Below are 16,757 nucleotides of genomic sequence, written 5' to 3' on the forward strand. Positions count from 1 at the left end.
TGATTTCTCTAATCTTCCAATTTCTTTGTAAATTTCACTTTATTAAACTCTCTCCAAATTACCCTAATTTGACAGTGTCGTCATTTCTTGCTGGGACCCTGAGTGATAGAGATACTTCTTATTTGTGCTATAAGCTATAGTATTTATTGGAAGTGTAAGAAAAGGTCTCTAGTCTCCAGAAATTTAAACTAGGGCACTTCAATGTCACTAAGAGTGCACATGAGTGCTAAATAGGGATATAGAGGGCGCCTGGGTGGCTCAGTGGGTTAAAGCCTCTGCCTTCGGCTCAGGTCATGGTCCCAGGGTCCTGGGATGGAGGCCCGCATCGGGCTCTCTGCTCAGCGGGGAGCCTGCTTCCTCCTCCTCTCTCTCTGACTGCCTTTCTGCCTACTTGTGATCTCTCTCTCTGTCAAATAAATAAATAAAATCTTTAAAAAAAATAAATAAAATAAATAGGGATATAGAGGCAGCTGGTGGTACTGTAAGGAATCCCCTGGACCTCCAGGCCATAGACAGTTTCACACAGTACAGGCTCTGAGTTGCGCAATGGGACTAATATTTATTTGGGTCCTACCATGTGCCACACATACAATGGCTGTGCTTAACATATATCGAGACATGTTCATGTTTAGAAGTCAGCAGTGTTAAAAGTCAGTAAAGCTCGTGCTCATTCTACTACACCAAAGTTTTACAAACTTAAGTATAATTCACTTGCAGAAAAGTCACAAACTAATCACCCATCTTTTTAAAATTAAAGTGAAATTCACATAACAAAATAAACTATTTCAAATTTTTTAAAAAGATTTTATTTATTTGACAGAGAGTGACAACGAGATTGGGGACACAAGCAGGGGAAGTGGGAGAGGGAGAAGCAGGCCTCCTGCTGGGCAGGGAGCCAGATGCGGGTTTCATCCCAGGACCCTGGAATCATGCCCTGAGCGGAAGGCAGATGCTTAATGACTGAGCCACCCAGGCCCCCAAATTAACTATTTTAAAGAGAAAAATCTAGTGACATTTAATACCTTCATAATCTGTATAATCACCGTCTCTATCAAGTTCCAAAGTAAAACCCCAGCATTCCAAAATAAAACCCTGCACACATTTTCCCCTTCTCCCAGCTCCTGACAACCACCACTCTACTGTCTCTATGCATTTACCTATTCTAGGTATTTCATGTAAGTGGAATCATCCAAGGTGACTTTTCGTGTCTGGCTCCTTTCACTTAGCATAATGCTTTGAGGTTCATCCTCAAAACACTGTAGCATGAATCAGTACTTCACCACCTTTTATGGATGAATAATAGTCCATCGTGTGGATATGCCACATGTATTTATTCAACTGCTGATGAACATTTTCTTTTCACCTTTTGGCTCTTGTTTTTTTTGTTTTTGTTTTTTCCTTTTGGCTCTTGTTAAGTGCTGATATGAACACTGTGTACAAGTATTTGTTTGAACACAAGTTTTAATTCTTTTGCATATATACCTACTAATGGAGTTACTGGGTCATTTGGGAATTCTATGTCTAATTTTTTGGGAAACTGTCAGACTACTTACCACAGCAGCTGAACCATTTATATTCCTAGCAGCAATGTATAATAAAGGTTCCAATTTCTCCCCATCATTGTAATCAACCAACTTTTAAAATTTAAATTTAAGGGGCACCTGGCTGGCTCAGTTGGTGGAGCATGAGACTCTTGATCTCAGGGTTGTGAGTTCGAGCCCCATTTTGGGTACAGAGCTTACTTTAAAAATAAAATAAGTAAAATTTAAATTTCAGGTATGTTAAAAAAAACTGCACTACACCATAAGGCACAGAGTGAATATTTATTTATCAGAAGTTAAACCTAAGCTCTAATTTTATAAATACTGGAAAAGCAGGCCAGAAAAATGTAGCGATTTGCTCAAAGTCAAAGCTAAAGAACGCTTCTAACAAGATCGAGTGAGAAGAAAGGAAAATATTTTAGAGCATTCCATAATTCCAACCTTAAATTACCCATTCCAAGCATCCCTTTAAGTTCTTGACACTAAAATTCTTTCCACTATCTTTCAGAAGATGAGTAAGAATCCCAGTAAAAGAAGAAGAGAAATGGTTTGTTTCCAAACAGGAGGCAGGACACTGTGTGTTCCTCATAGCACTAAGTACATCAAGTCCTGCTAAGGGTAGCCACTTAAGAGATGAGTATGGGGTTACCCAACTCTTAAGTGGTTATTTAAGAAATCTGTGGCTCTAAATCTCCCTATCTTTTCGTTTACCCGTAAACCTTTTCAGCCCCACCCATGTTCCAAGACAAATAGGTCAGTATATCCAAAACCTTTCTAAAACCCTAGGTTCTTTCTTCCAAATCTTTTCTAACACTTTATTTACTGGTCTAGGAGGGAAAAGAGTACTGTGGTAAAGTTTTCAGGAGGATGACATTTCCAAAGTGGAGAGGATGAAGGCCTCTGGCTTGGCTTCCTGCTTCAGCACTCCTGTCAGCAGGAACTCAGGTGAGAGGATGGGCAGCCCAACCCGAAATGGAATAGAGCATCGAGAGAAGTCCTGGGAGCATGTAATCACAACTCTCTGAGGCTGGGGAAAGACAGAGCAAAGACAAAGTCAGGAGTGAAAAAGAATCCTAGAAGTAGGTTCAGAATCTACTAATCAGTTTTAGCATCACTGAAACAGACCTCTGATATGAAGCATACTAGCTAGAAGTACTCTTGCCAGAAAAGCTGAACCTGAATTTATTCAAGCTTTTAAATTTAACTATGGTTTACAGGAAATGTAAAAGAACAACATAAATTATACAACAAAGGAGCAAACAGAAAAACCCAGACTCAGACATTCTAAAGAACAACTGACCTGGTTTCTGTAGGAAGTCAATGGAATAAATAAAAAAAAAGGCTAGGTGGGTTGGGGAAGATCTTTTCTAGAGTAAAAGAGAATCAAGAGATATGCAACTGTGGTAATACATGGGTCTTGTTTGAATCCTGACATGAATTTTAAAGAGACATTTTTGGCCAACTGGTGAGATCTGGCTAATGGAATATAAGAAAATGACCAAGAAACTATTGTTAATTTTGTTATGGATCAATAATGGCGTTGTGATTATGTAAAAAAAGAAAAAAAAGAAAAGAAAAAAGAAAGTGCATAGTATCTCAGAGGAGTATACTTTAAGTATAGAGAGGGAAATAATATGAAGTTTGCAGTTTCTTTAAAATAATTTAGCAGGGGTGCTTGGGTGGCTCAGTGGGTTAAAGCCTCTGCCTTTGGCTCAGGTCATGATCTCAGGGTCCTGGGATCGAGCCCTGCATCGGGCTCTCTGCTTAGCGGGGAGCCTGCTTCCCCCTCTCTCTGCCTTGCCTCTCTGCCTACTTGTGATCTCTGTCAAATAAATAAATAAAATCTTTAAAAAAAATAATTTAGCAAAGAACAAAAAGATAAATGGAGAAAATGTAGCAAAGTCCAAACTACCTTGTTAAATCTGAGTGCTTGATATATGGGAGGTTCACTGATAATAGAAGTTTTCTCTCCTTTTGCGTATATTTGAAAATTTTTAAAATATAAAATAAAAATAAATCCACTCGAGGGGCGCCTGGGTGGCTCAGTGGGTTGCGCCTCTGCCTTTGGCCCAGGTCATGATCTCAGGGTCCTGGGATCAAGCCCCGCATCGGGCTCTCTGCTCAGCAGGGAACCTGCTTCCCCCTCTCTCTCTGCCTGCCTCTCTGCTTACTTGTGATCTCTCTCTCTCTCTCTCTATCATATAAATAAATAAAATCTTAAAAAAAAATAAAATAAATAAAAAAAAATAAATCCACTCGGAATCAGCAGACTTCTTCATTCCTATCCCTTTACATACTACAGAGCTTCCCCTCACCCTCTCACTTCTTGTGTTCTTGTCCATGTTTGGTTCTCCAACCTTTTCCCATTCTAGCCACCTCTTTACTTGCTTTATTTTTTATTTTTTAAAAATATTTTATTTATTTGACAGAGATCACAAGTAGGCAGAGAGGCAGGCAGAGGTAGGGGGGGGGAAGCAGGCCCCCTGCCAAACAGAGAACCCAATGCAGGGCTTGATCCCAGGACCTGAGCCAAAGGTAGAGGCCCAACCCACTGAGCCACCCAGGCGCCCCCCAGCCACCTCTTTAACTGCCACCTCACCAGATCCAGAACACAGCACTCATACCTTATAGGACCGGGGCATGCTAGGTAGTACAGTGCCTCCACAGCAGCTGATGATCTCTCCCATCTGAGGTGGTGGGGGCTGGACTCCTGGGGTCACGTGGATCTCATAGCCCTAAGAGGAAGAATGGTGGAGTCCATAAATGTATGCCCTGAGAGGCCATGAATAGCTGGGGAGCCTCTGGAGCGAAGGCTGAAGCACAGGGCAGAAGACAGCCTCTCACCTCCAGCAACCTTCGCTCCCGAGCCCGGCTCAGGGCATCTCGAAGGCTGAAGCCGAAGTTCTTCTCCTGCTCAGGATCAGTCACCACATATTCATCCGGGGGCAAGAAGCAACCAGCTTTGCGGGACTAAGGACAGTAGCAGTGAGCACACAAGCTCAGCCCAGCCCACCACCCAGCTCTTCTGCCATCAGTTATCTCTGATGGTATGTCCTTCCTTAGACTCTCACCTGGTGCAGCCAGTCCAAGGAGAGAATGGGGATCCCCCGCCCCAGGGCACAGAGGAACTTGACTGTGCGTCGGACTCGATCAGTCACTAGGTGGGAAGCCTCTGCCACTGAGCTGGCCAGACTCCCCCCCAGGGCCAGCACTGCCCGCTCTCCACGGGCATCCACCACTCCTGTGAAAAGTACCTGTGGAGGGGGTTAACCTGAGCTGGTCACAGCAACCCGTACCATCCGCGCCTGTCTCCAAACCCCTAGGTCTCCTCCCATCCTCCCTTGTCTGTCTCCCACCAAGCCCCATGCCCTTTTTCTCCTACTTTGGGGGCTGTGGACTCTTGGTTAGGTTTGGTGCGTCGAAGGCTGCGGCTTGGGAGTCCCTTGGGCTCCTCCTCTGCTTGGTCTCTCTTTCTCTTGCCTGGTCCTGGAGCCACTACATCCTGAGATTGAGAAAGATCTTGCTGGGAGTTTCTGAGTCTCTAAGCCCTTTCCTAGCTTCACAGGCCCGGCCCTCTCCTCACCTCCTCCTTCCTTGGCCTCTCCATTGGATCTTCTTCCTCTTCCTTGAGGAACACTGTCTTCTGGGTGACTTCCCCTCTTTGGAGCCGTTTTTGAAGTGGGGGTGAATCTACAGTAGCCAAAGGCCTCTTGCAGCTCTGAGAGGCCTTAGGCAGGGGCTCTGGGGTGAACTCTGATCTGCCTGCTCCCTCTACCTTTTGGATCTGGGTAGCATGAGTGGGGGCCTCAGGAAGCTGGGCAAAGGCAGGCTTGGGTGTGGTCCTGAGGGATTCAACTACTCTCACTGCCCCTTGTCTCTGGTTCCTTGAGGACCGAGATTTAGGTTCAGGGAGTGCAGAATAGGGCTCACAGACAATGGGAGCTGTGAGGGACCCATGTTTCCTAGTGGCTCTCAGCTTCCTGCTGCAATTGGCTTGAGAGATGGCCTCAGGGGGAAGAGGCTGGTCTGTGGAGACAGGAGACTGGAATTCAGGGGTGGTAAGAACTGGCCTAGCACTTATTCCAGAAGACCTGAGTGTCTTACCCTGACAACCCTGAGCCTTAGGGGTGACCAGGTGATCTGTGGGGGTGAGAGATTCAAGGTCAGGGGCTCTGAGCTCAGTTGGTTGGGGGATCTTGACAAAGGACCTATGTGTCTTGCCCCGAGTGGCCCGAGATGTGGGCTCAGGAGGGACAGGCTGATCTGTGGAGAAGGAAGGCTGGAGTTCAGGGGCTGTGGTGGCAATTGGCTCAGAGGTCTTGATAGAGGACCTTTGTGTCCTGCCCCGAGTGGCTGGAGATATAAGTTTGGGGGTGACAGGCTGGTCTGTGGGGGTGGAAGCCTGGAGCTCAGGGACTGTGGAGACAACTGATTTAGGGGTCTTGCTAGAAGACCTAGGTGTCCTGCCCCGAGATGTACGTTTGGGGGTGACAGGCTGGCCTCCAGGGGTGGCAGGCTGGGGCTCAGGGGTTGTGGGGACAATTGGCTCAGGGGTCTTGATAGAAGACCTGGGTGTCCTACCCTGAGATGTGGGTTTGGGGATGACAGGCTGGTCTGTGGGGATGGAAGGCTGGACTCCAGGAGCTATTGGGATAACTGGCTCAGGGGTCTTGCCAGAAGACCTATGAGTCCTGCTGTGAGGGGCCCCAGATGTGGGCTCAGTGATGACAGGCTGGTCTTTGGAGGTGGAAGGCTGGAGTTCAGGGGCTGTGGGGACAGTTGGTTCAGGAGTCTTGACAGAGGATCTACGTGTCCTGCCCCAAGTGACCCTAGATGTGGGCTCAGGGGTGACAGGCTGGTCTGTGGTGATGGAAGGCTGGACTTCAGGAGCTGTTGGGACATGTGGCTCAGGGGTCTTACCAGAAGACCTATGTGTCCTGCTGTGAGTGGCCCCAGATATGGGCTCAGTGATGAGAGACTGGTCTTTGGAGGTGGATGGCTGGAGTTCAGGGACTGTGGGGACAGTTGGTTCAGGAGTCTTGATAGAGGATCTACGTGTACGGCCCCAAGTGACCCTAGATGTGCGCTCAGGGGTGACAGGCTGGTCTTTGGAAGTAGAAGGCTGGAGCTCAGGGGCTGTGGGGATAACTGTTTTGGGAGTCTTGACAGAAGACCTATGTGCCCTGCCTTGAGTGGCTGTGGAGACAACTGGTTCAGGGGTCTTGACAGATTTACGGGTCCTGCTCTGAGATATGAGCTCAGTAGCGGCAGGCTGCTCCTTGGAGGTGGAAGGCTGGACTGCAGGGACTATAGGAACAACCAGTTCAGGGGTCTTGACAGAAAACCTATGTGTTCTACCCCGAGTGACCTGCAATGTTGACTCAGGCATGACAGGCTGGTCTTTGGAGGTGGAAGTCTGGAGCTCAGGGGCTGTGGGGACAACTGGTTCAGGGGTCATGACAGAGGACCTACGTGTCCTGCCCCGAGTGACCCGAGATGTGAGCTCAGGACTGAGGGGCTGGTCTGTGGGGATGGTAGAGTGAGGTTCAAGGGCTAAAGAAGAAACTGCAGAGGGTGTCTTCCTGGAGGACCCTCGGAGCCTGACTTTGGATTTTGAGTGGAGAGGCTCCATGTCTGAGGACAAGGTAGTCTCTGGAACTTCCTGATTCCCATTTTGTCTGGTTCTGGGAATGGGCTCTAAAGAAGATGGAGAGGGAGAAAGGAAGGGCTGGGGCACAGGATGTTTTTGACTCTGAAAGAGGAGGGAGTTGTGGTGGAGGGTTGAGGCTTCAGGCACTGCAGGAGGCAGACAAGCATCTGCAGATTCCTGATCACCCTGAGGAGAAACAGAAGCAAGTGAGGGAAGAAGAGGCAGAGAGAAGAGAGACAGTACTTGGATATGTTCTTAATACTTGTTTATGGTTAGAGTGTGTTCCTGGCATTTCACTTATCTATGACCTCCCTTCCACGAGACTGGGAACTTCCTAGGGAGGGAGCAGTCCTCATTCTCACAGACCTCTCCTCATGCCAGCAGTGTTCTCCACAGATAGATGATGATAATAAAAGGATGGTTGGAAAAAGGGAAAAGACATGAAAAAATGGGCGTTCTGAGTCAGATAGAGGGAGATAGAACTTGGGAAACAGATATGGAAAATGACAGGTTGAAAGGAAAGGCACAGAAGCCAACTAAGGAGTGGTGACAACCGAAGAAAATCGGGAAGATGGAGAAGTAGACTAAAGCAAGGTCAGGTGAAGGGGCAGTGAAGAGGTAGAAAAAGCAGCTCTCACCGCAGAGGCCTTCTCAGCAGGTGGCATCTTGCAAGTCCAGTGGCCTAGAGAGAAAGTAAAAGCAAGTGGAGCTGAGGTCTAAGAGTTGAGACACTTAGGGGTTGATTAGCACAGGGGCTGTGTACCATCTTGGGTTTCCCTCTGCCTTCACTTACCTCTCTGCTGCCTCCTGGGGCTCATCGGGGCTCCACCTGACTGGTTCCCAGAAACTCCTAGGGTTGAATTGAGTCCCTGATGGTCTCCCGTCCCTGCTCTAGGCTCTGGTGTTAGATGGGAGGTCTGCCCTTCCTGGTCCTGGCTCCCTTTCTCTGTTTCCCCTCTCTGTGGGCTGCTCTCCAGTTTTTCTTCTGGTACCTCAATGCCTAATCCACTTGGCTCATCTTCTCTCTCTAGTACTAGTTTCTCTGCTTCTCTCTCAAATACTTCTCTTGCAAGAGTCTGCTTTCCTATCTCTTCCTCTTGTACTTCCCTGGGTATCTCAATTTCTATGTTTAAAGTCTCCATATTCCTTTCAATACTTGCGCTTTTTACCTTTTGGTCAGACTCTTGTCCCTGATTATCTCTAGCTAACATCTGTTTCCCTCTGGTTAATTCTTCTTCTATAACATCTTCTCTCTCTTCTGCTGGCAGGTTCTTGGTTTCCCTGTTCAACAGTCCTCTCTCAGGGGTCACCCCCTCTGCCGGCAGGTTCTTGGTTTCCCTGTTCAACAGTCCTCTCTCAGGGGTCATCCCCTCTGTACCCCTTGGTGTACCCATGCCTTTCTCCACAGTCTGCATCCCTCTGCCTTGAGTCCCTAGTGCCTCTTCATGAACTGGGATCTCTGGATGTTGGGCTTGTGGTGTTGTCCTAGGTGTAGAGGGGCAAGATCCATGGGCATCAAGATGGGCAGCAATGGGCTGGGGCTCAGAGGCCTCAGACTCTCTGGGACAGAATGGCTGTGTTGCCAAGACTTCCCATGGCTCATCCAGGGCACCTGGAGGTAAAGAGTCAAAAGAGGAGAGAAATGCAGATTGAAAATTTAATAGGTTGAGAAAAGATTAAGAATAATTAATTTATAACAGGGGTGCCTGGGTGGCTCAGTCAGTTAAGCATCTGCCTCCACCTCAGGTCATGATCTCAGGGTCCTGAAAGTGAGCCCCACATCAGGCTCCCTGCTCAGCGGGGAGCTTGCTTCTCCCTCTCCCTCTGCCCCTCTCCCCCATTCATGTGGGTGTGTGCGCGCGCGCTCTCTCTAATAAATAAATAAAATCTTTCAAAGAAAAAATTCATGAATGATAAACCTAAGTGGATTATTAAAGGAAGGCTTGGAATAAAGAGGACAATCACTACATTTAATATTTGTCTAAGTTAAGACCCCACATGTGCATAGAAATTCTCATAGCAGCCTCTTTAAAAATGATGGAGATGGAGAAACATTCACAGAAGAGTCAAAGATTATGAAAGAAACATGAGGGAAAAGCAATGATGCCAAGTTAGGGGCATGAAGGCTAGAATTTCTTATACCTGGGGCCTGGAAACTGCAACAGGAAGGGCCAGGCTCTTGGGGTAGAGTAACCAGGAAGGCCTGGGTAGCTTCATCCTCCATGCTCTGGACTGCTGGACAAGAAAAGCTGGCTCAAGCATAGCTCCTCCAGAGAACTCTGGGCTCCCATTCCTGGCCTCCTGACCCACCCACACCAGTATTCACAACCTTCAAGGACCACCAGTCTGGGCTCCCAGCTCCCACTTGTACCAACATCCATATGACATGGATGTCCTCACCTTCTGGGCTCTGATTCTCTCTCTCCACAAAGCACTGGGTAGCCTGTAGGTCCAGGTCTTCAGAATCTGAGAGAGGAAAATATAAGATAGATAATAGAAAGTCCTATCTGGGGATACCTGGGTGACTCAGTCAGTTAACTGTCTGCCTTCAGCTCAGGTCATGATCCCAGGGTCCTGGGATCAAGCCCCCTGTTGGGCTCCTTGCTCAGTGGGGAGTCTGCTTCTCCCTCTGCCTGCTGCTCTCTCTCTGACAAAAAAATAAAACCTTAAAAAAAAAGGTCTTATCTAACACTTCCATATTCTTTCTCTACCATTTTCTCCCTAGCCCCAAGCCCTCTGTAATGGACCAAATGTTTGTATCCCCACCCAAATTCATATGTTGAAACCTAATTTCCAATGTGATTTTATTAGGAGGTAAGTTCTTTGGGAGATGATTAGGTCATGAGGGTAGAACCCATATGAATGGGAATAGTACCCTTGTAAAAGAGACCCCAGAATTCCCTTTGTGCCCCTTCTGCCATGTGATGACACAGTGAGAAGACAGCTGCCTATGAAGAGGAAGCAGTCTTCAGCAAAACATGACTATACTGGCACTCTGATCTGGGACTTCCCAGCCTTCACAACTATAAGAAAAAATTTCTGTTGTTTATAAACCAACCAGCCTATGGCATTCTGTTATAGCAGCTCAAATAGACTAGAAAACCCTATAAGCATTCTTTTATTTATTTATTTATTTATTTATTTATTTATTTATTATTGTTATTTTTGCATTCTTTCTTTTAGGAGTCAAGGGAGGAAGTCCAGCACTTACCACCATGGTTGTCCCCAGAGTCCTTGGTCCTGTCCACACGTAATTCTCTCTCCTTTTCTGTGGGGGTCTGGGCTCCCTCTCTCTGCGGCTGGATGGGTTCCCCTGAAGTGCCTGTGTCCACCACAAGATCTGTAAGGTTCTCCCTCGAGACAGGGAGAAGATCCTGCTCCACCTGTGACACAAGGGATTCACCCTGGGCCCTTGCCTCAAGAGCTCTCTCCTGCTCAAGAACAGCTGCAGCCCATTCCGTCCCAGCGTCCCCTTCTGCTGGAAGCTGGCACTTTCCTGTATCTGCCACCACTGAGGCTGCTAAGGATGTGCCCTCTTCTGCATCTGTCTCACAGTCCCCAGGGGGAGGAGGCTGGGTTTCCTCTAGATGCATCACAGGCAGCTTTGCCCCTTCCACTTCCACATTTGTTTGATTTGTCCATACCATAGGCACTTGAAGCTTCTCCACAAGTGTAACGGCTGGTCCTGATAGGGCTTTCTCCTCCACTTGTGTGTTGATGTCCACTGTGGCAGAGGCTTGGCTTCTCTGCAGATGGACCCCAAGTGAGCTGTTATCTTCGTCTACCCCTAGATCACAGTCTCGGAGAGGAGACTGCCTTTTTTCTGAATATGCCTTGTCTATATGACACTTGGGAACAGTTCCTTTCTTTTCGATTGGGAGACCCTCCTCCTCCGAGTCTGTGTCACTGTCTCTCCCAGCAGAGGTTTGGTTTTGCTCCAGAAGAGCCACAGGTTGGGCCCTGCTCTCTTCCACATCAGGATCTCTGTTCCATGTATCGGCTTGGCTCTCTTTCAGACGTGCCAAAGTAAGTGCTGCTAAGACTTCTTCCTCATCATCTGTATTGCTGTCAATCACCACGGAGGCTTGGTTTCTCTCCGGAGGGACTGCCAATTGGAACTCACTTTCTTCCGCATCTGTATCACTACTGGCTGGGCTCTCCTGCAGATATACCAAAGCAGGTGCCTGAGGACTCTTTGTACTAATTTCGTGGAGGATTTGCCTCTTCTTCGTAGGAACTACAGCTGGGGTTGCAGGGATCCCTTCTTCTTCCACATCAGTATCACTGTCTGTGAAGCCAGAAGGCTGGGCCCTTTCCCAGTGGACCTCAGCAGGCCTGCTCTCATCCATATCTGTGTCACTGTCCTCCTCAGCAGTTTGGTTTCTTGCCAGAGTGGCCCCAAGTGGGACCACCCCATTCCTTGCATCCCTCTCAACTTCTGTGCCATTGTTCCTCTCCTTCACTGAACACTGATCCTTTTCAAGCTGGATTTCAGTTGCCACAGCTGTAGGCTGTTCTGTCTCTGCAGTGGAGCCTCTTCTGGCAGCTAAGGAGGCCTCTCCTGCTGCTGGATGCTGACTTTCTTCCTCATCTGTGTCACTGTCCAGGTTGAAGGCAAATGGTGGCCCAGGGCCATCTGGGGCAGGAGAAGGCCCCTCTTCATCACTGCAAAGGGAAGAGAAGGGAAAGAGTCTATAGCATCTGTTTCCCAAGAAGGAATACTCCGCTCAGCTATGAGCTCCATAAGGGCAGACACAAGGCAGTAGCTGTTTTTTGGTTTTTGTGGGTGTTTTGTTCCTCTCTCCAGCAATTAGTTCTCTACTTGGCACAATCAGAGGTGCTCAATCAAAGTTCAGCTGAGTGAAAGAGTATGTGCAATTCCCCACTTTCATGATAAGCATCTCTTGCAGATGGATCCTACAGTCCCTGGTTCCTCCTCCTTTTGAAGACTCAAGTATCTGGCCCTTTGGCACTCACCTCTCTGGAACTACTGCTGCCAAAGGGGAGGTTCTTGGTCCTTTCATCACACACCTTTCAGAAGGAGAATCTGTCAAGAGTAGAAAGGAGTAAGTTGACTATTTTATACTCACCATCTCCATCTTCTCACCCACCCTCCCAATACACAGACATACCTACTTCCTCCTCTGAGTCCTCAGCCAACAGGAGCCTCTGGGGTTGAGTTCCTCCCTGTACCCTGGGTGTCTCTTCTACAGTTAGAGGGCCCCGGGAAACAAAGGGCAGGGGGACATTCAGGCGATGGTACTGGCAGGGCAAGTCAGCAAAGAGAATCAACTCCTGGTCCCTCAGGCGGTGACTCACCCCTGGGCTTAGGACCTTAGGAGGCCTTAGGACTTGAGTACCATTGAGGCTGCCACAATCTTGGAGGACAGGTGCTTTGTCCCAGGCCAAAATTTCAATCACTGCATGTTGTTTGGAGATGGATGAAAAGGGCAGGGTCACAGAGCAATCAGGCATTCGGCCCACCATATTCTTCCCGAGATACAGGGGGAAATCTAAGAATTAAAGAGGCAGATAAGTTAAAGCTTGAGTCTTGGCCTGCTATCAGGAAAATATTCCTATTAAGTACTCCACTACTAACTCAAGATCCCCACACACATAAGAAAAACAAAAGACAGTCAACCCTGTCAGGACTCCCTCACTTTTTTTTTTTTTTAAAGATTTTATTTATTCATTTGACAGAGACACAGAGAGATCACAAGTACACAGAGAGGCAGACAGAGAGAGGGGGGGAAGCAGGATCCCCACAGAGCGGAAAGCCTGATACAGGGCTCCATCCTAGGACCCTGAGATCATGACCTGAGCCGAAGGCAGAGGCTTAACCCACTGAGCTACCCAGGGGCTCCAGGACCCCCTCACTCTTGAGAGCTTTTCCTTATATCTTCACTTAATAAACTTGTCGCTTTACTTACACAGACACACACACACACACACAAGACTGCAGAAGACCTAAGTATTGAAGAATATAAGCAATGTGTTATTCATTGTCAATACCCTATCTATCCATATTGGATTTTTTTCTGCTGTGGTAAAATATATGAAAAATTTACTATTTAACCATTTTTAAGTGTACAGTTCAGTGGCATTAAGTACCTTCACATTGTTGTGCAACTATCACCACCATCCATTTCCAGACCATGCTGGATTTTCATATGAATCTCTTCATCTTCTCCTACCAAAGTAAAACTGAGCCCACTGAACCCAGGGTACTTGCCTGAAACAATCAACTCAATCAGGCCCCTCCTCTGCATTCCCAGTGAAACATTTTTTCAGATCTCCTTGAAACATGCATAAGTTTCTTACAACCCTCCAACTACCTCCCCACAAAAATAAGAGGCCTATACCAGTACTTTAGCATCTAATAACCTCTGACCTTTTTCTGGTCCATGGGCACTACTGAAGATATGCAGTCGCCCTACGGGCTCCAAGCTACACCCTAAGGATTCACTGGGTCTCTCTGTCTCCTCCTCTTCTTCAACCTCCCAGTTAATAGCCTGGGTGTCCTCCATGACCTGGGAAGGAAACGCATTATCATCATCTCTATCACAGGTCCACACACACAGCCTTAAAGAGGAGGCTGATAACTGGGGTAAATCTGGAGAGCTAGATGGTTGACATTTCTCCTTCTGACAATCATCCTGTTATTACCTTTCTGAAACATTTCAAAAATATTTGTGACTATAATAAACATAAATATTACGGGAGAGGGAATAAATATTAGAAGGTCCCAAGTACACAAACTATACAAATGCATGTGCTTACGTATAGAGACAAACATTTTGAGAAACAATGCTTAGCCTTGTGGTATACAATACACTGACAGTTTTCATTCCCCCCCCCCATCCATTATTGTTTAAATGCTGATCTGCAACCCACTAAATTGATTTCACTATCCACTACTGGGTTGGAACCCACAGTTTGAAAAAAACATTTTAAAGGGAGCTAAACTTTGCCAATATCAGCTGTGTGTTGGGCACTGTGTTATGTGTCAGGCATAATAGACATACGAGGCATGCATTTGGGAAACCAAAGCTAAAAATATTAAATGACTTGCTCAGGATAACACAGCAGGTAGGTGGAAAGGACAAGAATAAATGTGCTTCTGCAAAACCCAGGCTTTTTATATTTTACCAGAACGTCACAGTGTGATCAAACTAAGCTGCAAAGAATCCTAACAGCTGACATACATAGAGGTTTGCTATGTGTGAAGCACTGCTCTAGTTACTTTACAATGAGAGACTCCCTTAATTCGCACAAGAACCTTGTAAACTACTATTATTATATTCCATTTATCAGGCTAAGCAACTGAAACATAGGTGGGTTAAGGAACTTGCCCAAGATCACCAAGATACTGTCTCTGTTTAATATTTGGTGGCTTTCCATGCCCACGGGATAAAGTAAAATCTCAACTCCTTAGCAAGATCCTCCATTATCTGAACCTCAGGTCCTGCTCCCCTCTACCAAAGCCTATGTTTCAGCCGTATGGACCTTCTTCCCAATTTCTGAACACCCTGTTCCTGTTGTTTCCCACACCTGCATGCCTTAGCCAGTTCCTTGGCCCTTCATTCCTAGTTTTCTGGTCCAACTCTTACCCATAGTTTATGATTCAGTTCAAAGGTCACTTTCCTGGAATTGTCCTTGCCTTCTAGTGTTCTTCGTGTACCCACATGGTCCCCATTGGTCATTGAACTTGTACTTCCCCTAATCCTTCTCACTATATTGTAACCATTAATTCTATTTCTGCCTTCACAGACCCTCTAGAGAACCGGACCAGCAGAACTGTGTCTTTTCCCCTAGGCCCCATCATATTCATTCGACAGTACCTACTGTGCACCACGGGTACTGTTCAAAGAGACAGTACCTATTGTGCACCTGGTACTGTTCAAAGAGCTCGGGATACATTCTTCACAAACCAAACGTCAAATTAACCCTGCACTCCTGATGAAAGGACAAATGAAAGGTGATGAAAAGTCAACACAGTATGGGTGGAAATCACTCAGAAAGATGCCACCGCAGAGGTTAACTGTTGACAGGGAAATTAGGCCGCGTCCATGGGGATAGTGCTAACTCTGGCCTAAAGAATGGAGAACTCAGCGGGAGCCCAGGGCCCTTGGCGCCAATCCAGTGGCCCACCATCTTTGATCTCCACCCCAGGGGGCTCCCTCCAGGTTCCAGGTCCCACGTCTCCCCGTCTTCATACCTAAACTCGGGGAGGGACGTCAAGGAAGGATGAGTATTATAATCCCGAGAAACAAACTTCCAAGTATCCTCCGCCCAGTCGCACCCAAGGCACGCCCCTCCCGCCCTCCGAGAGAACCAAGATGGCTTCCGAGGAGCGGTGGGCGAGGCCCCCCAGAACTCACCTACTTTGAGTCCCCGCGCGCGCGCCACCAGTAACGGCCGAGACCCGGGGGCGCTGGCGCGCGGGCCGAGAGGGCGCCGATACGCTGATTGGCTCCTGCTGCTGCCTGTCACAGCCCCGCTGCGCGACGATTGACGAAGCTCCCAACCCAGAGGCCCAGCCAGAGCCTCGCCCCCGCCCCCTTAACAGCTCAAAGGGGCGGCTTTTCCTGGGCGCTTGAAATTGATTGAGGGAGGCGGTAATCGGCGCCCGGAACGGCGCACCTCGATTGGGCAGCTCCAAGGCACAACCCACTGCTGCTTCACCCTCCGCTGCCCACTTCCCGCGCAGATTTCCAAACCGCGACCACAGAGTCTGGGCGCCGCTGGCGGATAGAGGGGCTTACTAGTGCCGTCGCCGGATGCGTCTACTACGGCGGTAGAACCCTTCCTCGGTCCTCCCAGACATGGAGTCCGCTGACTCATGAGAAACGAAAATGAGGCGCGGGTTGCAGTCGTGGCCAGAGGCTGCAGTTTGGAGAACTGCCCGTAGGCGTGGCGTTTGATGCCTCTCCATCGCCGCGGAACTTTAGTTCCTTTTGCTTTGGCTTTTTTTTTTTCTTTTCTTTTTTTTTTAGTGGAAGTTCTGTCCTTTCCTCCGGGAGACTACATCCCTGATGGACATTTGGAGGTCATTTTCCTAAGGAACCGTAGGCGAAGAGGGAGAATTGTTTTGTTAACTATTTTAAAGGTTGAGGTCTTTCAAAAGGTGGAGGAAGGTTGATAAAAATCATATTTCATTGTACTAAGACGAGAAGAGAATAGTAACAATTGGATTATGTATGTACTTTAGGAAGTCCTTTTGCATTAATTATCTCACTTTCTTCCGATCACAATTAAATAGGGAGAAGTAGATTTTACAGAGGGAATTGAAGTCTGCGAAGTTATAGGACCTGCCGAGGTTCCTACAGCCAATGTAAGGGAGAAACAACTGAAGTCCTGTAATTCTAAATTCTGAACTCCCCCCGCCCCAATAAAGTAATTGCTTTCCTTGTGATCATGCCCTGAAACGTAAAATACTCTCTTTTTAAGTGGGTAGCGAAGGTCTTAACACAAGTTGAGGTCTATTTTTTGTTTAGGTAAGGAGAAATGTGTTGAATGCACTGTGAATTAACAATAACCTTGATACACGTCCTATTAGAGTGCTT

General features: G+C 47.4%; 1 protein-coding gene across 3 annotated transcripts; it reads right to left on the bottom strand.

Moving 5' to 3' along the window:
• Positions 1-1,750: 1,750 nt before the first annotated feature.
• MDC1 (mediator of DNA damage checkpoint 1) lies at positions 1,751-15,789 on the bottom strand. Of its 3 annotated transcripts, XM_032847244.1 has the most exons (15): positions 15,573-15,786; positions 13,583-13,721; positions 12,324-12,704; positions 12,169-12,238; positions 10,403-11,856; positions 9,592-9,657; positions 9,334-9,426; positions 7,985-8,803; positions 7,830-7,873; positions 5,125-7,377; positions 4,924-5,043; positions 4,613-4,795; positions 4,386-4,511; positions 4,166-4,276; positions 1,751-2,568 (listed from the first exon to the last, which is right to left on the bottom strand). In XM_032847244.1, exons 2-15 carry the CDS (start codon positions 13,716-13,718, stop codon positions 2,401-2,403), a joined length of 6,024 nt encoding a protein of 2,007 aa, XP_032703135.1. In that variant the 5' UTR covers positions 13,719-13,721; positions 15,573-15,786; the 3' UTR covers positions 1,751-2,400. The 3 variants fall into 3 exon arrangements, 2 of the variants coding, with proteins under 2 accessions (XP_032703135.1, XP_032703136.1); XM_032847245.1 differs by lacking the exon at positions 5,125-7,377 and having other exon boundaries at positions 15,573-15,789; XR_004381367.1 differs by lacking the exons at positions 1,751-2,568; positions 4,166-4,276 and having other exon boundaries at positions 4,396-4,511; positions 4,613-4,812; positions 15,573-15,789.
• Between the last annotated feature and the right edge of the window lie 968 nt (positions 15,790-16,757).

This window comes from Lontra canadensis, unplaced genomic scaffold (genome assembly GCF_010015895.1).
Source record: "Lontra canadensis isolate GAN:19392208 unplaced genomic scaffold, GSC_riverotter_1.0 scaffold186, whole genome shotgun sequence".
NCBI classification, from domain to species: Eukaryota; Metazoa; Chordata; class Mammalia; order Carnivora; family Mustelidae; genus Lontra; species Lontra canadensis.